At 33.0% G+C, this 27,950-nt stretch overlaps 1 protein-coding gene across 20 annotated transcripts in view; it reads left to right on the top strand.

Moving 5' to 3' along the window:
* The window catches only part of STXBP5L (syntaxin binding protein 5L), a 350,864-nt gene that overhangs the window by 236,479 nt on the left and 86,435 nt on the right, over positions 1–27,950 (top strand). For 8 of the 20 annotated variants that reach the window (XM_070583799.1, XM_070583808.1, XM_070583800.1 and 5 more), the window contains exons 19-20: positions 18,701–18,852; positions 21,171–21,242. In XM_070583799.1, coding sequence (XP_070439900.1) covers positions 18,701–18,852; positions 21,171–21,242 — 224 coding nt within the window. Of the gene's footprint in view, positions 1–18,700; positions 18,853–21,077; positions 21,243–27,950 lie in introns of all 20 variants that reach the window. The other 12 variants (XM_070583795.1, XM_070583803.1, XM_070583797.1 and 9 more) reach the window with 2 other exon arrangements.

Genomic DNA, 27,950 nt, shown 5'->3' with positions numbered 1-27,950 from the left:
TCAAAAAATAAACAAAGCATATAAACAGGCAGTTCACACAGGAAGAAAAACAAATGGCCAATAAACTTGCAAATATTCTTAGCTTCACTAGTAACAAGGAAAAAATGAAAGAATACCAATTTTTACCTATTATATGGGCAAATTTTTTTTTTTTAAAGATTTTATTTTTTTCCTTTTTCTCCCCAAAGCCCCCCGGTACATAGTTGTGTATTCTTTGTCGTGGGTTCTTCTAGTTGTGGCATGTGGGACGCTGCCTCAGCGTGGTCTGATGAGCAGTGCCATGTCCGCGCCCAGGATTCAAACCAACGAAACACTGGGCCGCCTGCAGCGGAGCGCGCGAACTTAACCACTTGGCCACGGGGCCAGCCCCTATATGGGCAAATTTTTAAGGATTGCTAATATTTTCTGTTAACCATACTGTGAGGAAAGGGATCCTCTTATATCCATATATTTTATCTTTTCAAATAAAACTAAGCATATCTTTTGACCCTGAAATTCTAATCTTAGTGAAGTTTTTACAATTTCTGGAGACTCTCACTTATGCACAATGTTTGTAGAAGGATATTCCTTGCATCATTATATGTAATAGCAAAATATTTGCAACATATGTAAATGTCCATAAATAGGAAGATACTTTTCTAGAAAACATATTATTTTTGTCATAGAATACAATGCAATAGTTAAAGAATACAAACAAGGAAATATCTCTTAGACATATTTTAGTGAAAACAAGAAAGTTATAGAACAAATATTTGCTTGTTAAAACATAGATAAAGGGCAAGAAGGATATAAACAAAACTGTTAATGGCAGTAATCTCTGAAAAGGGGATTGGCATATAGTGGGTTGATTAAAGCGGACTTTTATATTTATTGTTTGAAGTTTTTAAATTAAGAATATTTTCAAGTATAATTTTTTAAAACTTAAAAAAATAAACAAGAAGAAAACTTGGTGCCATGTCTCTGAAAAATACCTTCCTTAGGAGTTTAGCCGTGTGAGTTGGTGAGAATCATTAGATACCAGAAATAGTTAGAAAAGCTTGAACCTTTGAGAATAATCACTCCCTAGAATGCAGGGGGCAAAATTCCTGCCCTCATTCAATTTATATTCTAGTCAGGGTATGTATTAATGAAGGTATATAGTATACTCTGACTTGAAAGTCATTAAGAAGAGTAAAATTAGAAATTGATAGAATGCAGCAAGAGAGAACAAAGTTCATGGAAAAAAGAGGTTGAGAAATTAAAGTCATTGAAGGAATGTAATGAGAAAATTAAATGTGATTATTTCACTTTTATTCCAAAGATCAAAGGAATGATATTGAGTCAGCTCTATTATTATCAGCTCTTCTTCTTCCCATAATTTCCAGAGGATACAGAACCATAGAGCTTTGATGGTTAGGCTTCGCGGAGAGCTCTGTTGTTCTTTTTTTTTTTTAAACTAAAATAATCTGTAGAGTTGAAGAGCGTAAATGCTAGAGTCAGATTCTTTGGGATTCAAATCCTAATTCTTCTTTCTAGCTGCTGGATCTTAGAAATGTTACTTAAACTTTCCTGTGCTCAGTTTCCTTATCTGCAAAATGAGGATAAAATGTTAAAAGGACTAAGTGTATTAACAAATGTAAAATGTATCTTTTAGACTCAGAGCAGGATACACATGACATATTCAAAATAGAATAATTTGAGGAGTTTTAAGAAATGGATTATTTATCTAGGATGTAGAGAAACAATATGAGACAGTGTTGTATCCCAGGGCTAGAAAGAACGGTGCTTTATTACTATCTGTCAAAGAATAACTTGAAGACATAGTTAATTATTACCATGTTGTTTAGTTGAATACAGAGTAAACCAATAATAGATGATTTTATCTAACAAATATGAAAACAGAATTTATATATGAGAAAAGGAAAAAGCAGAAAAAGAAAAACCACAGACACTTTCTAAATAATAAACTTTGTGTTTTCCTCTCACTGGGTAAGATGCTAATAAGTTAGCAGCTAGCAAAGATCAGGGTATTTGCTCTTGGGCAGCTGTATGAATCATCAACTAAAACAGTTTTAGTTATTTATGGCTTCTCCAGAAGACATTAGCTGTTTAATTTGTGACATGTGTAAAAGACATTTTCTGTATTCTGTTTGTCATCATTTAGGAATACTCCCATCTGGGTTATGCCAAGTCTGTACCATTTTTTTGTTAGAATTTCTCAATTCTATCCTTTTGGTCAAACTCAGCCCCAAGCTGAGACCATGAGAGCCTCAGACTCTTTGTGAAGCAGATTGTTAGTTGAATAGTGCCCCAGAACAATGGCTCTGCAGCAACATTTAAGTACCTGATATTAGACATCAAAGAAGGAGAAAAACAAAAACAATTACAATTATTATACAAAATATTTGTAAATCACTCGCTGTCCAATATCCTAGTTGGCCTAAGTCTAACCAGGAGAAGTCCCAAGGATCAGTGTAATCAGGTTTAGTTAACTGAGTAGTCCTATTTTTCCGTTGATTATTGATTGTTCTACTCTTGAAGAATGTATCAAGCAGCAACTAAGTCAGAAACTCTGCAGGTTTTGAGATTTTCCCTCTTACAAGCTAGTTAATTAGCCTGCCACATTTTTGTGTGTATATTTATTGACAGAAAACAGCCTCTGGGTCAGAGGCAAAGATAGTTTATCATTGACAGCAGAAACAGCAGCTAGAGCAACATCATGCATCAATTACCAGAGCCTCAGTACCAGCAGGGTAACATGGTGAGGGACAGATGGTACCTGCATATGCAGTGGTATTACAAAAGAAGAACTCCAAATTTTAAAAACTCAGGTCTGCTGGTGACCTGTGCATCCTCCCATCTGGGGAGAGAGACCTTATCTTTACTCTGGAATGTAAGCACATCTTCTCTGGGGAAGTGAAGGAGAGCTCTTTATCTTTCCTACCCTGAATTGTCTCCAGGGAGGGAGCTGCCTCTGAGCTTTACTATCCTTGGATGTTTCCTTATACAAACACTCTTAACTTGACTGTAAATACCTTCACTAAAAGGACCCAGACCATGGAGAATGGTCTACCAATAGCAATACAATGTGGAACCTATTGTACATTATTATTTAGGAATACTTTAGCCAATTTGTTTGTACTAATCTGTGAGACCCTTAAAACTTGAATTGTTTTAGTTGCCATTTGAGTCTATGATCAGAGATAAATTGCAGATTTCTCATTTTTGTTTAGGAACTTTTTGCTAGAATAGGTTCTTTAAGAACCTTTGAAATCTAGTTACTTGTATTTTGGGGGGTATATTACCACATTGAGTTTTTATAAAATGTGAGTAACTAAGAGTTTTTCTCTGAACTTGGAAAGATAATATAACAAATTTAAGAGTTGGAAATTGATCTATTTCACTGTGTGTTTCTTAAGAACAAAGGCATGCTTTTACATCATAAGCACAGTACATTTATTAAAATCAAAAAATTCTACTTTGATTCAATACTGTTGTTGACTCCACAGAACATATTCAGTTTCTACATTTGTCCAAATAATGTCATTTATATTGGTTTTTCCCAGAACAGAATCAAATCCAGCATCTTACATTGCTTTCACTTTTTATTTCTTAATCTCCTTTAATCCGGGACAGTTCTTTAGCATTTATTTGGGGTTTTGACCTTGATATTTTTCAAGAGTACAGACTAGTTATTTTGTTTAATGTACCTCAGTTTTAATTTGTCTGATATTTTCTCATGATTAGAATAAAATTAAGCATTTTAGCAGGTATACCACAGAAGTAAGATGGTGTCTTTCTCAGTTTATGATGTCGAAAGGTACAGGATGATGGTTTATCCTAACATTCATGGTGCTAGTTTTGATTGCTTGGTTAAGGTGATGTCCACTAGATTTCTCCACTATAAAGTTATTATTTCCCTTTGTAAATAGTAATTAATTTATGGAGAAAGATGTGAAATTATGTAAACATCTTCAAAGTTTCACCCATTAGTTTTACCATCCATTGGTGATTTTCTAACTCCATTATTCTCCCTATGTTTATTAATTAGTGTTTTACTAGTTAGCATAACTTTCTATCCTATATAAATATTTATTTACTTATTTGCATCAGTATGGAATTATGGATTTCTATTTTATTCAATGAGTTAAGATTTTGTTACTATCATTTGTTGTGATGCTCAAATTACCCCAGATTTGACCACATGGAACCCCATCAAGATGGCTTCTGTGTCCTTTTGATAGTTCACATCATGTTTTTTAGCAGTTTCTTATTTTCTGGTACTACATGATGTTCCAGGCTTATCTTATAGATTTCTTACCCTAGCCCTGGAATCAACTTTTCTGCAAGGAACTCTGGAGAATTCCAGAGAATGATATTGGAGAAAGTTATTTAGAAACCAGTATCTGGCATATATATACGGTTATATATATACACACACACACACATATATATATATATATATGTATATATATAAACACACACTCAAATACTGTATATATGTATATATATTTATAAATATATATTTATATGTGTATATATATTTTTATGTATGTGTGTGTGCCAAATATTGGTTTCTAAATAATATTCTCCAATATATGTAAATATATATATATATGTCTGTGCATGAATGAGTATCCAATACATTTATTTCTTGGAAGCTTACCAGTATATGAATACATCACAGTTTGTATATCTGTTCTCCCTTCAATGCGCATTGGATTATTTCCCTTTGGAGGCTATTATAAATAAAGCTTCTCTGAACATTCTTGTACACATTTTTGGGGACATGTACTTTCATTTCTATTGATAAATACCTAGGAGTGGAATTTCACGGTAATAGAATATATTTAATTTTTATAAGAAACATCAAAAAATTTTCAAAGATTATGCAGTTTACATTCTAACCAGCAATATGTCAACATTCAGTTATTCCACATCCTCACTGATAAATTTAGTGTTGTAAGTCTTCTTAATCTTAGCCTTCCCAAAGGGTCTCAAGTGGTATCTTACTGTGCTTTTATTTTGCCTTTTCTAATGACTAATGATGTTGAGCACTTTTTTCATGTCTGATGATCATTTGTATGTCTTCCCTTATGGAGTGTATGTTCAAATCTTTTACCCAATTGTTTTTCTTTTTATTATTGAATGTAGAAGTTTTTAAAAATAAATTCTGTATTCAAGTCCCTTTGTTAAGTATATGTATTGCTAATATTTTCTACCAATCTGTGGCTTACCCATCCATTTTTAACGGTGCCTTTTTTTTGAGAAGATTTTAATTTTGAAGTAGCTTAAGTTATCAATTTTTTTCTTTTATGTTTATCTCTTATTGTGTTCTTTCTAAGAAATCTTTGCCTATCCCAGGGTTGTTTGTTTGTTGTTGTTTTACTAAAAGTTTTATAACTGTTGCATTTATGTTTAGGTCTGTGATCAATCTCAGTTTGTGAGTATGATGTGTAACAGTTGGTTTCCTTTTGTCCACATATATTCAGTTGCTCTAGTACCATTTGGTAAAAAGATCCTTTGTTCTCCATTGAGTTCTTTTGGTATTATTGTCAAAAATAAAGTGTGGGTCTATTTCTGGAATCTCTACTCTGCGCCATTAATCTGTTTTTCTCCCTCTACCAATCCCACACTGTTTTGATTAATGTAGCTTTGTAGTAAGTCTTGAAATCAGGTAGCATAAGTCCTTCAAATTTATTCCACTTTTTAAAAATTGTTCTGGCTATTCTAGGTCTTTTGAATTTCTGACAGGAGCACAACTGAGCTGTTAGGTGTCAGAATAGCTGATTAACACAACAATGAGCCAAACTGAAGCCTTTAATCACTTACTTTGGAGTTGTAAGCAAGAAGCTAAAACTGGAAAAAGCATCAAATCCCCCCTGTTCTACTTTGCCCCAGGGAACAGCACAGCAGTGGAGGGTCAGGTGGATCAACCTGGACATAGAGTTCTTCTCACTGTTGAGGTTGCCCCAAACAAAAGGTTCTCACAGTGTTATGGACCCTGAGGTCAGAGGAGAGGGAGAGGGAGGAGGGCTAGGAGTGGAAGAGTATAGGGTAGATTGTCAGAGTAGGGAAAAGGGTCTTCAGAGTCTCCCCTTTTTCCCCAATAAGGATACCTCAGCAGAGGCACTTGAAGAAGACTTCTGCACAGGCCTCAGAAAAAGAGACCTAGCAATGAAGGCACTTGAGCTAGGAATGCAAATAGGCATAAAAACATGACCTGCCTAGAAAAGGGCCCTGAATCTTGACTGCAACTTCCTTCAGAGACTGCAATGCATTGGCTGTGCACTAAGTCTGGTCTTGGGAGGGCAACTTTCCCCTTGAGAGGCCTGCCAAGAAAATCCTTTGTAATTGCCTATTCAAACCTGAAAAATCACACAAAGGTTTTTAGCCAGGAGCTGGACTCCTCAATTTCCGTATACATTTTAGAATCAGCTTGTCAATTTCATTCAAAAAAGCTTACTGAAATTATGAATGGGGTTGCATTGAATCCATAGAAAAATTTGAGGAGAATTGGCATGTTGATAGTATGTAGTCTTCCCATCTATAAATATAATACGATGTTCCATTTATTTGGCATCTTCATTTCTCTCAGCAATGTTTTTTCATTTTGCAAGTGGGATTCTTGCATATATTTTGTTAAATTTATCCCCAAGTGGTTCACATATGTTGATACTATTGTAAATGGTATTATTTTTAAATTCATTTTCCAATTATTCACTTCTGCTATTTAGAAATACTAGTGTTTTTGTATATTTAACTTGAATTCTGTAAACTTGTTAATTCACTTATTGGTCCTAGTATTTGCTTGTGGTTTCCTACATAGACAATCATGTTTCTATGAATAGAAGTCAATTCTACTTTTGACTTTCCACTCTTTATTTCTCTTTCTTGCCTTATTGCACTGGTTAGGACATTTAGTACAATGTTTAATAGACATGGTAAGAACGGACAGTTTGCTTTATTCCCAGCCTTGGGGGGAAACTATTCAATATTTCACCATTAAGAATATCATTAGTTCTAGATTGACAGTCTAGATTCCTTTTAACCCTAACTTGCTGAAAATTTTTATCATGAGTGGCTTGTGGATTCACTCGGACCCTTTTACTGTGTTAATTCAAGTGATCATATTATTTTCTCCTTTATTTTGTTACTCTGCTGAATTATACTGATTAATTTTCAAATAATATACTATTATTGCATTCTTGGGATAAATCCCACATGGTCACAATGTATTACCCTTTTAGTATGTTACTGTATTTGATATGGCAATTTGTTAGGAATTTCTTTTGATGAGGAATATTAACCTTTAATTTTCTTTTCCTGGAATGTCTTTGTCAGGTTTTGATATCAAGGTTTTTAGGCCTCATAAAATGAATTGAAAAATGTTCCCACCTACTCTACTTTTAGAAAAGTTTGCATAAGATTAGTGTTATTTCTTTCCTAGATGTTTGACACAATTAACCAGTAAAGCTGTCTGGACCTAGAGTTTCTTGGTGGGAAGGATTTAAATTACAAATTCAATTTTTAAAATAGATATAATGGCTATCCAGATTTTTGTTTCCCTTTGTGTCAGTTTTGATAGTTTGTGTTTTTCAACGAATTTGTCATCCATCTGAGAGTTGGAAAAAACTAATAAACGTAATGATAATTTAAAGTGTTTTTTAAAGATACTTTAGTATAATTTATATAACGTAAAATTTACCATTTAAGTTTACCATTCAATTATTTTTAGTAAATTTGCAGACTTGTTCAAAACCATAACCACAATCAAATTTTAGAACATTTTTATCAGCCCTAAAAAGATCTTCATGTTCATTTGTCATCAGTTCTCATTCCTATCACTAGACAACCACTAATTTATTTTCCATCTCTATAGATTTGCCTTTTTTGGACACGTTGCATTTTAATATGTAGTCCTTTCATCTTGCTTCTTGAACTTAGCGTAATGTTTTTGAGGTAGTGTAGATTATCAGTACTTCATTCCCTTTTATTGCTAAATAGTATTCCATTTTATAGATAGACCACATTTTATTTTCCATTCACAAATTGATGGACATTTGGATTGTTTCTACTTTTTGAATATGATGAATAATGTTGCTGTGAACATTTATGAACAAGTCTTTGTATAGATGTTATGTTTTTATTTCCCTTGGGGAGATACCTAGGAGTGGAACTGGTCTGTAGTTTTCTTTTCTCTGGATATCTTTGTCTGTCTTTGATATCAGAGTAATACTGACCTCATAGAATGAATTCTATCCTGTATTTTCCAGCTAAGTTTGTGAAGGATTGGCACTTTTCTTTATATGTTTGATAAAATTCAATAATAAAGACACCTGGCTTCGATTTGCTCTGGTAGAACTAGAGCTATGAAACTGGGGAGCAGGGGAATGAGAGCAGCCCCTGGCTAAAATTCCACAGACTCTCACTATTCTGACTGAGTTTCTGTAGTTTCTCTTCAGCAAACAATTCTCAATTTGATATAAGCTTTGGGAAATTTCCGGAGTCCTAAATAGTGGTTTATGTCAATTTTGTCCACTTTTATCACTGCTTTTTGAGAAGGGAATTTTCTGAGCTCCTTATGCAGCCATTCTGGAAGTCCTGCTGGCATAAAATTTATATCTAACATTTTCACATTATCTTTTTTGTGTCTCTCGGATTCTCATTTCTGATATCGGTAATTTACATCTTCTCTTTCTTTGCCCCCTGATCAGTCTTGCTAGGGTTTATCAATCTTATTAATATTTTCATAAAATTTCATAAAATAAACTTTTGGCTTTGTGAATATTCTCAATTTTTTTCTCTTTTCAGTTTCATTGATTTAAGCTCTTATTTTTATGTCCTTCCTCTACTTATTTTGGATATACTTTCCTCTTCTTTTTCCAGCTTCTTAAACTAGAAGCTTGCATAATTGCTTTTAAGTCTTTCTTTTTCATGTAACCATTTAGCATTATATATTTTCATGCAAGCACTGCTCGAGCTGCATCCCACAAATTTTGCCTTGTTATTTTAAATATGATTTAGTTTGAAGTTTTTTTAATATTTCTTTTTTATTGCTCCTAAGTTATTTAGAACTGTTTAATTTTCAAATATTTAGAACTTTGCTATATATCTAATTATTATTGATTACCAATTTAATTATCTGTTGTAAAAGAACATATGTTGTCATTTTTTTCATTCCTTTAAAATTTACTGACAATTGTGTTATGGCCCAGCATATGATTTGTTTTGGTAAATGTTTCTTATTTGCCCCCAAATTCTGCAGTTTTCTTTTTAGCCTCAAGAACAAACTTACCACTCTTATAGTACAGTCTGAAGACAATGAATCCCATTTATTTCTTAATGGCATAAATGCATGTAGGACTGCTTGTTTGCAAATCAGTTAGAACATTTTATTTAGTATAGGCTTTATTCTTGGTAACTGAGAGGATTTTTTTTCCTAGATGTTAGATTGCTTCTAATAGTCATAATTTCTTTTCCTTTTTGTGAAACTAAAGTATCCAAATAAGTTAGTAAAACCTTTTATTTTTATAGTGTGTCAAAATTGTGTGCTACCCTGAAGGCATATGTAATATCAGTATATTAAAGTGACTATCTGGGGCCTGCCCCATGGCAGAGTGGTTCAGTTCACATGCTCTGCTTTGGCGGCCCAGGGTTTCACTGGTTCGAATCCTGGGTACGGACATAGCACTGCTCATCAGGCCATGCTGAGGCGGTGTCCCACATGCCACAACTAGAAGGACCCACAACTAAAAATACACAACTATGTACCAGAGGGCTTTGGGAGAAAAAAGGAAAAAGATAAAATCTTAATAAATAAATAAATAAATAAAGTGACTATCTAAGTATAATAAGTATAGGTAATAGAATATTTTAGATTTTAGATATTTTATATTAAATCATATATTTATAATTTATAATTAAATCATATATTTTATATCATCAGCGTGGCTTGATGAGCAGTGCCGTGTCTGCGCCCAGGATCTGAACCAGGAAAACCCTGGGCCATGAAAGCAGAGCATGCAAATTTAACCACTCAGCCATGGGGCTGGCCCCTGATTATTTTTAATACATAAGCCACAATCAAGTAATATCATATTAGAGTTGAACATCAGTCAAGTCAAGATGAGATAAGTTAAAATTTTCAATAGCTATTTGATTGTCATGCAATTCACCATCAGGGAGGGAAGCAATTTAGCTGAATTTAGATTAGAGCTATGTTTAACAGGTATGTGGAAAACAAACATTAAGATAATTTTATTGACATTAATGTGACTAGCTGACAAAGGTTGAATATTGTTGGGTCACCATTTTAAGCAGGTAAACAATAGATAACTTTTGCTAAGGGTTAAGAGAAATGTTAGGCTAAGCACAAAACTTATAGTCAGCTTCTCATTTTGAGTTAGCTCCTATAAAACATAACTTGTCTTTTATGCACAGTGAGAAGTGTTAATATAGTTAGAAATGACCATCTACTTAAGAAATAAAAAGACTTTTATCATCTGGATACCTCTCTGTGTGTCTTTTTCTTACTTGTAAATTGTCCAGGTATCTCAAATTATCAATAAATTGATTCAGTTTGATATAAAAGTAAGTTCTTGATTTTAATTAAAGATCTGGAAATTATAATGTAAGCCATTACATCAAGCCCTTATAATTTGTAGCATTATAAGAATGAGTCCATTTTATTCAGGTGTTATCTATTCTAATTCTTTAAACACAGAATTTTATAATGTTAAAATAATATTAGTTTCTTTGATCAAGAAAATTGATATGGGAAATTTAGGCAATTAAAATTAATTAGGCTTTTTATGAGAAAATAAACATTAGATTTACATTAGACGTACATAACTTACAACAGTACTGTCCAATAGAACTTTCTGCAGTGATGGAAATGTTCTATAATCTGTACAGTCCAATATGGTACTGGTAGCCACACTAAGCACTTGAAGCTAGTACAACTAAGGAACTGAACTTTTAATTCTATTTAATTGTAATTAAGTTAAATTTAAATTAAAAATTTAAACACATGCTAAAATTATTTTTATGTGGTGGTCAAATCAGGGAGAAAATGTAAAGCTGTTTTTAAGACAAAATTATTAAATCAGTCTAATTATTCCAAAGTATATTGATTACAAATGTTGCATTAGTTTTTTCCCTAAGTATATACTGGTAACAAAACTAAGATATTTAAAAGCAAATTTTTGCTTTTTATTTTGTAACTTAGTATCCAAAGCCATTAAGGAAGCATATTTAAACCTATTTTTCTATTTTGAGTTACAGCTTTAGAAAGAAAAGTGATTTCTTAAAGCACCAAAATATTAAAAGATATGAAATCGAAATATATTTTTTAAATATTTGATTTTCACCTATTTTGTATTTATATAAGTGCTTATACATTAACCTTTTTTATAAATGCCAAATAAAACAGAACACCAATAGGATTTTTAGACTTTATAATCTGTATTTTAATTCCCTAAGGTAGACAAATTATATTAATTTCTATATTCAAATATATTTTATGCTTATAAAATAGAAGTTTTTCAACTCTTGTACAATTTAGAAGGGCTAATTTTGATATGAAGTATAAAATTAGCTAAAGTATTTAGCTAAGTGTTGATTAATTACAGAAACAAAGAAGAGATTAACAAAAATGTTATTTTTATTATAAATCCCAAATCTTGAAACTATCTGTTTGTTGGTTGATATTTTCTTTTGAATTTCTTTACTAACAAGATATTGAAAGAAAAAAAACATCTCACCTTGTTTTCCTCAATGAAATCATTTTATCTTTCAGTTATGTTAAGCAAAATATCCAATTTTTAAAATCTTTTCTCTGCCTGTCATTCTCTATCCCTTTCTCTCCAGAACACTCTTAGGGACCAGAGTCTATAATTTTAGCTCTGATTTTCTCAGACTACCTTTTGGTAGTAATTTAATGAAGTAAATGTTTATTAATGTTAAAAATAACTTTTTTGAGGTATAACATATATGAGATAAAATTCACCAATGTTAAGTATGCAATATGAGTTATGACAAATATAAATCATAACCACCAACAAACTAATAATATAAAAAGTATCCATCACCTCAAAAGGTTCCCTCATGCCCCTTTGCATTCAATTATCACCCTCTCACCTCCTGGCCCCCAAAACCACTGATTTGCTTTCTATTACTATAGTTTTGCATTTCCTGCAATTTCATATAAATAGACACATAAATCATTTTGTTTTCTTTCACTTAACATAATGCTTTTGTTTTTGGTGAGGAAGATTGGCCCTGAGCTAACATTTGTTGCCAATCTTCCTCTTTTTGCTTGAGGAAGATTGGTGCTGAGCTAACATCTGTGCCAGTCTTCCTCTATTTGGCATTTGAGACACTGCTGCAGCATGGCTTGATGAGTGGTGTGTAGGTCCTGGCCCAGGATCCAATCCTGCAAACCCCAGGCTGCTGAAGTGGGGCATGGAAACTTAGCCACTACACCCTGGGGCTGAACCCCTGCATAATGCTTTTGTGATTCATCCATGTTGTTGAGTGTATCTGTGGCTTGTTCCTTTTCATTGCTGCATAATATTCCATTATGTGGATATACAAAAATGTGTTTATCCATTTACCAGTTTATGGAAATTTCATTATTTTCAGTTTTAGGCTATTGTGAATAAATTTTCTATTAACATTCAGTTACAAGTCTTTGTGTAACATTTGTTTGCATTTTCTTGAGTAAATAACTTGAGTGGAATTACTGGGTCATATGGTAAGTATATATTTATAAGACAGAGACAAACTATGTTATAAAGTTGTTATATCATTTTGCATTTCTACCAGCAATGTATTAAGGTTTCAGTTTTTCCACATATGTGTGAACACTTGATATTGTCAATCTTTTTAATTCTATCCATTCTGGTGGGTTCAGTGATATCTAAATGTGGTTTTAATTTACATATCCCTGGTAATTAATGATGTTCAGCATCTTTTAAATGCTTATTTCACGTTTGTACATCTTGTTTGGTGAAATGTCAGTTCAAATCTTTGCCTATTTTTTGTAATCAAGTTGTCTTATTATTACCAAGAGTTCTTTGAATGTTCTGAATAAGATATATATTTTCCAAATGGTTCCTCTCAGTCCATGGCTTGCTTTTTCATTTTGTTAATGGTATTTTCTATAGAGCAAATGATTTAATTTTGATGTCTTGCAGGTTACCAAATTTTTATTTTACAATTTGTGCTTTTCATGACCTGTTTAACTGTTGTCTAACCCAAGATTACTATGATTTTTTCTTGATCCATTTTTTTTTTTCAGAATACTACTTTCCAACTCATTATTTTTTTGGTTGGGAAAGATTCACCCTGAGCTAGAAGATTTGTTGCCAACCTTCCTTCAGTTTTTTTCTCCTCCCCAAAGCCCCAGTGCATAGTTGTATATTCTAGTTGTAAGTCCTTCTAGTTCTTCTATGTGAGCCACCACCACAGCATGGCAACAGACAAGATTAGTGGTGTGGTTCTGTGACTGGGAACCAAACCTGGGCTACTGAAGCAATGAGAGTGAGAGTGCCAAACTTTAACCACTAGGCCATCAGAGCTGGTTCTCTTGATCCATTTTAAGTTATTTTTTTTGTATTATGGAAGGTAAAAGTTAAGCCTCAGTTTTTTACTTATGGATATCCAATTGTTTCACCATCATTTACTGAAAATATTGTCTTTCTGCTGATTTTCCATAGCACTTTTGTCAAATAACAATTGACCAATTATGTGTGAGTTTGTTTATGAACATTTTTTGTTCCGTTAGTATTTATGTTTTCTTTATTTTACTACCATGCTGTCTTGATTCCTGTAGCTTTAGAGTAGATCTTGAAATTATACACTGTAAGTCCTTAAACCTTCTTATTTTTTTAAACTGTTTGGGCTATTCTAGACCCATTGCATTTCCATATACAGATGGTCCCCGACTTACAATGATTTGACTTGTGATTTTTCGACTTCACAGAGGTGCGAAAGCCATACGTATTCAGTAGAAACTATAGTTTGAATTTTGATCTTTTCCTGGGCTAGCAATATATGTGGTACAGTACTCATGTCATGCTAGGCAGTAGCAGCAAGTCACACTTCCCAGTCAGCCATTTGATCACAAAGGGCAAACAATGGGTACACTTACATCCATGCTGTACCCAATCAGCCATTCTGTTTTTCACTTTCAGTATTGTATTCAATAAATTACATGAGATATTCAACACTTCATTATAAAATAGGCTTTGTGTTAGATGATTTTGCCCAACTGTAGGTTAATGTAAGTGTTATGAGCATGTTTAAGGTAGGCTAAGCCATGATGTTTGGTAGATTAAGTGTATAAAATTTGTTAAATGCATTTTACAGTATTTTCAACTCTCAATGGGTTTATCAGGCTGTAACCCTATTGTAAGTTGAGGAAGATATGTATATTTTAGAATCATGTTTTCAATTTCTTAAAAAAGAAGTCTTTGGGGATTTTGTTTGGAATTGCTTTGGCTTTGTAGATCAATGGGGGGAAAATTAACAATATCGAGTCTTCTAACTATTGATCAAGGGACATATCTCCATTTATTTAGGTCTTCTTTAATTTCCCTCAGCAATATTTTCTAATTTCAGTGTACACATTGTCTAAATATGTTGCTAAATTTATGCCTAAGTATGTCATAATTTTGATGCTATTATAAATATTGGATGGAGAGTTCTATAGGTGCCAGTTTAGTCAAGGAGGTTGACAGTGTTGTTCAAAACTTCTGTATCTTTACTGATTATTTTTTACCTAATTGTTCTATCAGTTATTGAAAGAAGAATGTTTGCACCCTTAATTTTCCTATTCTTCCTTCCTGCTCTCAGTATTTCTCCACTTACTTTGAAGCTCTATCATTAGATGAATCCACATTTAGGATTGCTGTATCTTCTTGATGAATTGACCTCTTAATCATTCTCCCTATTTATTCCTCAAAATTTTCCTTGTTCTGAAATATACTTTGTCTATATTAATATTACATTAATATAGCTATTTCAGCCTTCTTTTAATTAGTGTTTTCATGTTATATGTTTTCCTTCCTTTTACTTTATCTTTAAAGTTGATTTGTTGTAGGCAACATATAGTGGGTCTGAGTTTTTATCCACCTAGGCAATCTCTGCCCTTAATTGGAGTGTTTAGATGATTGACATTAATGTGATTATCCATACGGTTGGGTTTCACGCAAACATTTTTCTATTTGCCTCATTTGTTCTTGCCTCCTTTTTTCCTGCCTTCTTTTGAATTGCATATCTCTTAATGATTCTGTTTTTATCTCTCTTATTGTCTCAAGTATTTTATTTTTTAATTTAAAAAAAGTAATTAATTTTTTATGGTTTGCTCTGTGGTTTACTATATATCTTTAACTTATCAAATAAATAAATAAATGGCATTATACCACTTCACATATACTGTAAGAACCTTATAACAGGATACTTTTATTTCTACTCTTGTTCTTAGTACTATTATTGTCATATGTTTTATTTCTATACATGGTATAAACCCCCAAAACATTGTTCTTGTTTTTTTTAAACAATTATATTTTGATTAAATAAGAAAATTCTTTAACATTAATCCACATATTTACCATTTCTTGTGGTCTTCCTTACTTAGTGTGGATCCATTTTCTATCTGATATCTTTTCTCTTCTGCTTGAAGGACTTCCTTTATTATTTCTTGTAGTACAGGGCCCCTAGTGATAAATTCCCTCAGCTTTTATTCATATGTAAAAATGGATATTTCACCATTTGAAAGATATATATACTGGGTATAGAATTTTATTTTGACAGATTATATTCATTTATTATTTTAAAGACATTACTCCATTGTCTTTTGGTTTCTCATGAGTAGGTTTCATCATTCTTAAGATTTCCCCTGTGTCGGAAATATATATTTTTCTCTGACTGCCTTTAACATTTCCTCTATAGTACTAGTTTTCAGCAATGTTGTTATGACGTTTGTATTTTTCTTTGTGTTTATTCTTCTTAGGATCCTTTGAGTTTCTTGAATCTATAGGTTTATTGTTATCATCAAATTTGGCTATCATTTGGCTATTTTGGCTATCACTTCTTCAAATATGTTTTCTGCTGACCTTCCTTTCTGGAAGTCCAGTTACATTTATTCTGGATTGCTTAATTTTGTCCCATGGGTCAGTGATACTTTGTTGGGTTTTTCAGCTTTTTTTTCTCTCATGTTTCATTTTGGAAATTTTCTATTGCTATTGATTCAAGTTCACTATTCTTCTCTTCTACAATGTGTAATAGTCAGATGATTTTTCATTTTAGATTTTATCCCTAGAAATTTGATTTGTCTTTTTTATACCTTCAATTTCTCACTTTATCACATTCATGTTTTCCTGAACTGTCTTGAATGTCTGGAAAATATTTTTCGAAGCATTTTTAATATCCTTGTATGCTAATTTTATCATCTGTTTCATTTCTAAGTATGTTGGCTTATTTTTTCCCCTCTGGTTATTGGTCATGTTTTCTCAATTCTTCATATGCCTGCTACTTTTAATATAGTGGACATTGAAAATTTTACATTTATGGTAGTATTTTGTTGGATTCTTTTCAATAGTGTTGGATATTTTTCTGAAAGGCAGTTACATTACTTAGAATCATTGTTTTTAACCTTTTTTGTGGTGGGTCCAGAAAAGCTTTTAGTTTATGGCTAATTTGTCCCCACTATTGAAGTGATAACTTATTTCTGTTTTTCCATGTATTAGGAGATCTTAACAATTTTGCTGGTAGTAACATGAAATATCCTCAACATTGTGTGAGCTTTGGGAATTGTTCTACTTTAATTTTTGGTGGTTCTTTCCTGAGCCTAGGATAGTTTCTTCACATGGCTACACGGATCAGTACACAGCCAAAATTCTGGACCATTCTGTAAATCTCTAGTGTACCCTCTCTGTGCAGCTCTCTTCTGTATAGTATTTTGCCTCATAAATTCTAGCTGCTTTTGTAGCATCACTCTGATCTCCATCTTCTCAATTCAACGAGACCACTGATCTCTCTTTTAGTTTCAGTTTCCTGTGCTCTAGCGTGGAAATCTCTCCGTTCACTAAGCTAGAACACTTAACTAGAGTTCCTAGTTAAAGTTTACCTCGATTGTTTTTCTTCTCTCATCTTATCCTATGTTGCCTGCTGTGAAACTGTTGTTTAATATATTTTGTCCAGTTTTCTAGTTGTTTATGGTAGGAGATTAAACCCAGTATCCTTATTCACTTTTCAACAACCATTGCCTGACCTCCCCAATACTGAGGTATAATTTTCCAGTATTCTTATTTTTAGTTCCAAGATAAAAATAGTTATTTTGGTTGGTGTCATACATTCTAGTTGCCTATTTTTATCCTTTCAGTATTGCATTTGGGAACTCTGTCATTCCTGTAAGCAGAAGTAATTTATTATATTTTAACATAAAAAGTTTAGAGATATTAACTTGCTACAGTATATATAACATTACGTTTGCTTATAATAATATTAAGATCAATCCTACTTTTGTGTGGAAAATTTTCACAGTACTTTAACAACAGATTTCTGATTTGATATTCATAAAAGCCCTGTGAACTAGATAAATCTAGTAGTATAATTCTCATTATAAAGTAAAGCCTGGCAAGATTCATTGATTTTTCTCCAAGTCATATAACCTATAAATGATAAAGATGGGATTTCTGACTTCTATAACAATACTTTTTCCAGTTTCCAAAGTCTGTCTTACTGGAAGATGTAGAACTCTATGTGAAATACCAAAACATCCAGTATGGTGGAACTTCTCTTTTAATTTCTTGTGAGGAAGGCAGTGTGGTGGAGTGGGAAGAACTAAACTGAGAGTAAGCAGATGATTTGTCAACCAGATTCAATCTAAGTAATAAAACAACATGGAATTTATATAAAACGAGCAAAACAACATTCATTCAACTAGTGTATATTTAGTTTAGGGAGCAAAAGCACAGATTTACAATTGTTCAGCCAGAGGGCATGTTGTAAATGGAGAAAAAGAGAGTTAGTGTATGCCTAATGGTTAAGTTGAGCAAAATGCCTGCTGAGGAGAGCTATTTTAATTTATCGAGAGATTTAGGTAATAAATTAATCAAGTTGTCTTTCTCTTTTAATAAATGAGGCAAAATACAGAACAGAGTAGTGAGAACATTTTAATTTTTTGTGAATGAAAGTTGTATTTCTGTTTATATCTACTACAATGTCAAAACTTTAAATATATGAATTAATTTTTATGTAAAATTATGTGTTAAATGTATACTGTTTGTTTAAGAAGAGAACTAATTTGGAGCCTAATAATTATTAAAAAAAAGATCTAATTACGTACCTAAGCATCTGTAGCTATTAAAGCATAACATTTCTTGACCTTTTCCCCCTTGCATAGCAAAAAGATTTTATGTAATTCTTCTGTAAAAACCTAAAACCAAGTTAAAGAGCAGATTGGGTAATCACTACTTACATGATAAAATTGATAATAAAACGTGATTGCAGGTCGTTCCTGGTTTTTACAGTGGTCGTGGCTATTATACAAGGTCAATCTATCCTATGTAACGGCATAATATCCTTCCTGACTTTACACGAATCACTGCCTGACCCTAGGGCATTACTTTCCAATAACCTTCTTTTTAATTCAAAGATAAAAATCATACTGGTTTCTGTGATACATTCTAGTTGCGTATTTTCTTTCTCTCAGAGTTGCATTTGGGAACTGCAATGGGTTGGCTGTGGTGGATTTTATACAGAAGACAGTACTGTTAAGCATGGGGACCATTGACCTATATAGATCAAGTGACCTATACCAACGACAACCACGGTCTCCTCGAAAAAACAAGCAGTTCATTGCAGGTAGGAGATAAAACAAGATGGTTATGAACTTGAGTAGTTCATCTGTTTTCTTACCTTTAGATTTCTTGTCTTTCTTCTGTGATGCTATTCAAATGCATGGCAATATAAAGTCAACATAATTTACAATACCATGTAAGTAAAACTGGGCAGAAACATAGTGAGAATCTTTGAAAGGGTAAAAGAGGTGTTTGTACTTCAGTTTGCTGTTAAAGTTAGGAAGTATTTCAGTTTCTTAGGTTGAATTCCTAAGAAATAACAGAAAATATGAAACTATTATATATAAAAATGTTAAGAAGATAAGACTCTGTAGTTGAAAAAACTTCTTACAATGGTTGTATTAAACAGGATAATTTTCTTCTAAAATATCTGACCCCTTTAAAATATAATATTAGGTCATTCACTACTTTTATTTATTTATTTATTTATTTATTTTTCTAAGGATTGGCACCTGAGCTAACAACTGTTGCCAATCTTTCTTTCTTTCTTTTTTTAATTGCTTTTTCTCCCCAAATCCTCCCAGCACATAGTTGTATATTTTATTTGTGGGTCCTTCTAGTTGTGGCATGTGAGACGCCGCCTCAACGTGGCCTGATGAGTGGTGCCATGTCCGTGCCCAGGATCTGAACCGGCAAAACCCTGGACCGCTGAAGCAGAGTGCACAAACTTAACCACTCTGCCATGGGGCCGGCCCCACTACTTTTAATATTTTTAATTAACTCCATATTTTAGCTGTCATCTTTCCTTGTTGGATGAAGACTTTCTTGGTGATATTTTTACAAATGAAAAAAATATTAATTAACATTTAAAAATGCTATGAAAGATGATATTTTTCTTAACAGGACCAATAAATTGATTTATTTAACTATAAAATAAACCTATATAAGGTTAATTAGGATCTAAGCAGAAATACTTTCTATATAATGCTAAACTTTGCTGTGCCGAATTATGCCAGATTTGCTGAAATTTCAGTATATATCCAAATAGTTGGTTTTATAAACATTGCCAGAATTTTGTATATTTTCTGTCCGCTGACATAGTTTAGTTAAAAAATTAGCTGAGCTAAAAGGTTTGCAGATGGAAATGCATCCTATAGTTTTATGTGTTGTTTTAGATGGTTCTTTTAAATTTTCTTTTTTTTAAATAGTCAATTGAATATTGAAGCCTTTAATAAATATACCAGTGCAAAAAATATCTTAAAATAAAAAGAGTACATGGTGTTAGGTGTTATTTTCTAAACAGCAGGTGTGCCAAATTTTACATCTGAATATGATAATAAAGGAAGTTTCCTTTTGGGCTAATGATAAATTGCTTGATATACTGAAGTTCTTCCTCTCATTAATCGTTCTTTTGTAAACCTCAGCCCTTTTCAAATTGCTAGTTTAGACCCTTTTCAAAGGCACAAAATTTCTCCTTCAGAACCTGGAGTTTCTTTGTTTTTTGTTAGGGATCTCAATTTTTAGCAATATTTTAGGAGTGCTGGAAACTTCAAATTCTACAGGTTCTGCCTCTACTACTGGCTTTTGAAAGGAAAGCAGAATAAGAGGAACTGTGCATGCATGCATGTACCATAAGATTCCCTCATGATTGGGAAAGAAAAGGTTGATTTTTGAAAATTAATGGACTCTATGGTAGAAAGATGTTAGGGAATAGTAGGCACTGTTTGCGTGTTGAAGGCAATAATTCAATCAGAAAACCTGTGGATCCCATTATAGCATCTAAGTTACTTGCTGGATATACACAGTGGGATGACAAAGTATATATTTTGACAAAGGTAGGACAACTTTAATTTAAACATGTTGAGCCTCAAAATTGTGATTAGAGCTTAGAATTTTGATGATTTTACAATCAGAAAAAACTGATGAAGTCGTAAACTCCATTCATATTTAGTGAATAAAATGACTACAATGAGTATTCACTTTATGTTATAAAAATAAAATATTAAAGATAAAAATCTCTAAGCTTTCTTTTTAATATGAAGATTAAAGACAACTGTTTTGATATTTATGAGGTAACTTATACATATTATTTATAAGCCAAATAAGTTTACTATGTAAAAAGCATATAAGAAATATGCTATTTTTATAAGATATTTGATTAAATAAAACTACAGCATTCTCATCATTCATCTGTCACCTCTTACTTTCTAATTGATTTATTTTTTCAATATCTCCTTTCTAATTTGATTACCTAAACTTGCTGCAATTTCTTCATCTTGGCTGTTCTAGATTCTGGTATGATATCACTTCCTTTCACTTTAGACTATTTTTCTCTCTTTTCTCTGCCTGCTGCTGATGCTGGTGTGCTGGCATGTTCCAAAGACAACTTTTGCATGCGTGGCCTGTCTAACTTTTATCCTGATTTAACGAAACGGATCCGTACTTCCTATCAGAGTAAGTTCTATTAAGGTTAGGCAAATAGCTTTTTTAAGTCATAATGCTTGAGTTAAATCCATACATCTGTGCTCAGTAATGTGTTTTTTAAAACACATTCAGCATGCATGCAAATTTTTGTTTTGTTATGGAAGTGCAACTGATAATTTTAATAAAAATTATACAAATAGTTCAAATAGTTATTGTCATATACCCATTTACTCATATCCATTGTTTCAGTGTTTATTTCAAACCATGCAGACCATGTCCTATTAGTCCAAGAGTCCCTGTCTTTTGTTTTGTGGAGGAAGAGCCATGGGGTCTTGTAAATAATAAATCTGATATACCAGTATCAATAATAATTGAATGCTTTCTTATTTTGGAAACCTTGTGCCTTTGGCCCTTTTATAGAACTATTCTAATCAGGGCCACAATATTTGCTTTTTCTAAGTAATTAGATTTCTAATTAAGTATTGAAATTTCATAAAATATCAACACAATATTTGCTTTTTCTAAGTAATTAGATTTCTAATTAAGTATTCCTAATTTCTGATGCTTTTTATTAAAATAGAATACACAAACATGTTTCTATAGTGATTTTAGGTACCAAACACACAGTAGAGTTGGGGAATTAAGGTCACAAATCAAAGAGTCAATAACATTAACTTTTACCATGGTAGCAAGTGCAAATCTGAAGACGGTGGAGTAAGCAATTCTAAAAACTGGTGCAGAAGGAGTGGGGAGTGGGGAATGAGGGTATAATTGGAGGTGCAGATGATACTAGTGACGTTATAGGTGAATATTTATTGATATGAGAAGATGCTTATAATATATTAATATGTTACATTAAAAAAGCAGATTACTTAATATATTTAAGATGGCTTCATATTTGTATAAAATATACATATATCCATATACACACCTACACACATATACACATGTTGTTTGTATCTTGAATTACTTCAGACCTCACCTCACCAGCTTGTAGAACTAGTGCAGTCACATCACTTATAAAAACCTAAAACTTTGTGGGGCTGGCCCTGTGTCATAGTGGTTAAGTTTGGTGTGCTCCACTTCAGCAGCCTGGGTTTGTGTGGGCCTACACCACTCATCAGCCATGTTGTGGCAGCAACCCATGTATAAAGTGGAGGAAGGTTGGCACAGATGTTAGCTTGGGGCTAATCTTCCTCAAGCGAAAAAAAAAAGGAGGAAGATTGGCAACAGACGTTAGGTCAGGGCTAATCTTCCTCAGCAAAAAACATTTTAAAAAATTCGAAAACTCTGTGTTCTTCTAGCTAAAGGAAGTCAATTGCTATGAAATCCTTAAAATTTTTCTGGGAGTGCCCAGAGAGTGACTTTTTTTGCTCATAAGTATTCTCTAGTCTTCTACTCTAACAGAGCACCCTCTTTTGGGTGCCTCCCACTGCCTCTACTCCTGGTACCTTGTGATCAAACACTGATATCTATATTCCTCCTAAAACAGAAGCTTATTATGTATTGTGATAATATTTCTTGACACCTAAGAATTACATGAAATTTCAGTTTTCATAAATAAAGTTTTATTGGAAGACAGCCATACTCATTCATTTACATATTACATATTGTCTATGGCTGCTTCCACACCACAATAGCAGAGTTGAGTAGTTACAACAGAAACCATATGGCCTATGAGGCCTAAAATATTTACTATCTTGCTCTTTACATAAAAAATTTGCTAATCCCTACCCTATACTATTCTTTCATACCCATCCCCTGCCACATAAGGGTTTCAACCAAATCCTTTCCTGTAAATAGTCTCCAGGTGGTTTAACACACATTCATAGACTTCTGAATCCCAAGTTAGCCTTCTCAAGGTGGAATCCTCGTACATTGTGTGTATGTGTGTGTGTGTGTGTGTGTGAATGCATACATCTATACAAATAGAAAAAGTTTCTGGAACATAACATTGTGGATTTTACAGATTTCTTCTTTTAATTTTAATTTATTTTATGATATTTCAATAACAAACCTGTAAAGCTTTTATATTAAGAAGAGAAATTGGATACTGAGAATAAGAAGCAGAAACAGGCTCTTAATCATAATTCTACAGCATCAACCACGATGTAAAGGTTAAAGAAGTGCTGAGATGTGCTCATTTATCTCTGACCCTTTAATATTCTTATATTGCCTTCAGAACAAAAAGCAAAGATTTTTAAACCTTTATTCAGGTACTTTAAAATATAATTCCTATGTACATCTTTAAATGAATTTTCTACTACTCTCCTGTAAAAACACTCACCTTAAGCCAAGTGTATTTATTTTACTACCCTTGTAATTTACTCATATCATCCCCTCTTTGGAAATGCCCTGCTCAAATTTCACTCCTTATAGTAAACCTTTCCTGCTGCCATCAGAGCCCTGTTGTGCCAATTCCTTTATTTAAATGCCTACAGTGTACAGTAGTGTCTGACCATTTAGTTGGTACTTATTGTAGATATGTTTGTGTGTTTACTTATTTTATGCGTATGCTCTACATTTCCAAATGCATGACAAGAACCTGAAGACCATATCTAAAATTGTTTGTATCCTCTACACCAAGCACAAGTATGAGCTCAGCAAGTAAATGATGGTAGTGGGATAGAGCATGACAGCAGTCTCTTTTCACTCACATGAACAGCCAGGGGACTTTGCAAATTTGACAAATGAGAAATACCTTCTGTAGTTACTGGGTCCACTGGAATTTTACAAAAGAAATCGTAGTTTCTTCTAAACAAAGATCTAAAGTGTCAAGACAGAAGTAAAATCAAGTCCTTAGAAGGCCATAAAGAGATTCTCCTGTCTCCATCAGTGGGGCTCCATGGGGGCTCAGACAAGTCCTGGGATTTGCAATCAGATTTCTTAAAGTCCTCTTGATAATCAACATCATATATTTTGATAAGGGACTGATTCTTTGAGGACTTGAAGGTATAGCCTAGAATTTTCTTTTAAAAATAAATTTTGTGAAAATTTGTCTTTTAACTTTTGGATCATATAACCTGGTTACATTTCTACAGTTTCATTTTTTTTATAATAGAGACTGTATGGACTTTTCATGAGTTATTTCCTAGCTTTCAGAAAAGCATATCCACATTCTGCCTATTTGGGGAAACTTAACCCACTTCCATTGAATGTTTATTCTATTCTGGGATTGTGCTCAGCAGCTTGACTCAGTGTTATATTATTGGTCATTACAAAACCCTTTGAGCCAGATAGATATTTATTAGTAGATTCCTCTACAGATGAGAAAATTGAAGTTTAAGGAGATTAAATTAGTTTCTCAAAGTCACACAGAATAAGTGGGAACCAAACTTAGACCTGTCTGATGCAAAAGTGACTTCACATGCTTTCTTCTATATTTTCCTGTGTCTCCAAGTCTTTTAAAGTTTCAGGTGCCTTGGAAACCAATTCCATTATTCTATAATCAGAAACCACTTTTTTTTTTCATTTTTTTCCCATGATCAATGAAATAATATATTAAAAAAATGAAACAATTTAAAATTGTTTTTCACAGTTGAGATCGGACAATGTGCTCTGTAAAATCCATTTTTATATTGTATAATATCAATTTTGCTCTCAAAGTGATATCACATTCTGTTTTAAACCTTATCCTTTTCATTTCTGGAGAAACATCTCAATTCCTGTTTTCTCCTGGGCTGTTTCACTGGTCACCTTTTAACATAGGTTAGGCTCCAAGGAGCTTCCTTCTCTAAACCCTTAAATTCTCATCTACAACTCTTTCACATCAAAGAATAATAAAAGTTGATAGTTCAGACTCTGTATTTTACAGATTATGATTTGAGGAAGCAATGAAATGCTTTGGAAAGAACAGCAGACATAGGGTCAGAAGGTTTATATCAAGTTCTGCCTTTTCTATTTATTAACTACTCATTACATTTATAATCTTAAGCACGTCATTTATCTGCTCTGAGTTTCTTTTTTTCTCATGTATAAAATAAAAATCATAATTCCTACCTCTCTTAGAGACCTTTGGAACTTTCCTGGGTTAATGTTTGTAAAAACACTTCTATAAGTTTTAGACATTATTATTATAATAGAAGGTGAAACCAAGCCACAGAGAGGTTAAATAACTTTCTAGAATTGGAACCAATCTATGGAAGATTTAGGGATAACATCTAGTCGGATGCTTCATCACCTAGTGTTCTTTCTACCTGTGATAATGTCAGAAATTTTGCTAACTAAAAATTGATAGTATGCCATTTGAACCAAAGGAAGTTTGAAAAGTAGGCTTAAGGTAGAGCATTGTCAGGAAAATTTGCTTGTGCATCAATTTCTAGTTATGCAATGGAGGATCCTTTGGAAAGTCTTAAGCCTATCTATAGATATTTTTTCTCTTTCACTGCATGGTTTTTTCAGAGTATGGGGAATGATAACAGATCCTGGAAACACAAATCAGAAACATAAAGAAAAGTTGAAAGTAAAGGGGAAGATAAGACTAAGAAAGAACTAGCAAAGAGAGGAAGTAAATATAAAAAAAAATGAATGGAGAAAATCAAGAATGGACGAGGAGTAAAACAAAGAAAGATTAAGAAAAGAAGTAATGCCTCAAGGAATAAAAACCAGCAAAAATTATGGTAAACAATAAATGTGAAAACTTCATTCATTCAAAGAATATTTATTAAGCATCTCTGTGTCAAACATTTTTCTAGACACTAGACATACAGTGATGAGTGAAATAATTATGGTCTCTTCTCTCAATTTATAAGAGAAAACATATAGATAAAGAAACCTATAGATATATGATTATAACTGAAAAAAGGAAGCAATGCTATGAAAGAGAAAAATGAGTTAAGGGAGAAAAGGTAGACCTGTTTTTGAGAGTGTTATCAGAGAAGAGCCTGTCTGAGGAGGCAACATTTAAGTGAAGCTTTGCAAGATAAGGAGGAATCAGACAAAGCTTTGGACTTACACTTCTGACCAAGACAGAGTAACAGGGACCAGATTTAACCTGCTGCCTGAAACAAAGAGACATAATAAATGAAATTATGGTTTTTAAGACACAGGACATCAGGCAATGAAAAATAGTAATCTCTCTGACAAGATGGGAAACAAAAGAAGTGATCCCTACAGCCATACCTGTTTACCACCCTGAGAGAGTTTCTAGACTGCAGCCAAAGGAGGAGGGGAAACCCAGGAGGAAACCACTTGACTCCTTGAGTTGAAGAGAGGGAGATGAGAAACCAGGGAAAACAAAGCAGCTAAAGTTCACAAAGAGAGGATCCCAGAGATGTACAGAGTTTCTTCCTCAAACAAAGTACTGATCAACACATACATATGACAAAACTAATCAGTGACAGGTAAATAACCATCTGAAAATATTGAAGGAAACAGTGCTCAAGACTCAAAGAAAATAGTGCCTATTCCCATCAGCCAGACTAGAAAAAATTTATAGTTCACATCCACTTCTAGTTAACAGAGTCTAGCCAGTGTAGTCAGGCAAGAGAAAGAAATGAAAGTTATCTAGATTTGAAAAGGGGGAAGTTAACTTGTCTTTTTTCAAGGCAACGTGACCATTTATGAAGAAAATCTAATGAAATCTACAAAAAGCTACTGGAACTAATAAGTGATTTTAACAAAGTGCGAGATATAAGATCAATATATGAAAATCACTTTTATTTCTATCTACCCACAAAAACAATCGAAGTTGAAACTTAAAAATATTATTTATAATGGCATCAAAAATATGAAACACTTAGCCATAAATTAGACAACAGATGTGAAAGAAACGCACATTGAAAATCAGAAAAGATTACTGAGAGAAGTTAAAGAAGACCTAAAAACCTGAAGAGTTACATGTTTCAGAAGACTTGATATTAGGATGTCAATTCCTTCCCAATTGATCGGTAGTTCAATACAATCCCAATAAAAATCCAGCAGACTTTTAATAGAAATTGATAAATTGATTTGAAAGTCCGTACAGAAATGCAAATGATCTAGAGTAGCCAACACAGCTTTTAAAGAGGAACAGTGTTGGAGGACAAACACTACCTGGTTTCAAGACTTTAAAAAAAAAAACTAGTATTGTTGAGACAGTTTGGTATTGGCCCAAAGACAAATAAATCAATGGAACCCAACCAGGAATACACCCACACATATAAGGACAACTGACTTTTGACAAAGGTGCAAAGGCAATTAAGTAGAGAAAGAATAGTTTTTGTACAAATGGTACTTAAGCAATTGGATATCCTTGTGTAAAAACCTTAACTTTTAGGGGCCAGCCCGGTGGCACGACCGTTAAGTTCACTCATTCCACTCCAGTGGCCTGGGGTTCGCCAGTTTGGATCCTGGGTGCAGACCTACACACTGCTTATCAAGCCATGCTGTGTCAGGAATCCCGCATATAAAGTATAGGAAGATGGGCATGGATGTTAGCTCAGGGCCAGTCTTCCTCAGCAAAAAGAAGAGGATTGGCAGAAGATGTTAGCTCAGGGCTAATCTTCCTAAAAAAAACTTTTATCCATACTTTGTACCAAATTTTTAAAAATTTACTTACAATGGATCACAAGCCTTAATATAAAACCTAAAACCATAAATCTAGAAAAAAAGGAGAAATTTTTTGTGACCTTGAGTTAGGCAGAAGTTTTCTAGACAGTATACCAAGAACATGCTCCATGAAAGAACATATGGATAAATTGGACTTCTTCAGGTACTGACCTATTTTTTTGCACCCCTTCATAGTCAAACATCTTGAAA

The sequence above is a fragment of the Equus przewalskii genome, chromosome 18, assembly GCF_037783145.1.
Source record: "Equus przewalskii isolate Varuska chromosome 18, EquPr2, whole genome shotgun sequence".
NCBI lineage: Eukaryota > Metazoa > Chordata > Mammalia > Perissodactyla > Equidae > Equus > Equus przewalskii.
Note: the sequence above shows the minus strand (reverse complement) of the source record. Positions and strands in the feature narration are given on the sequence as shown.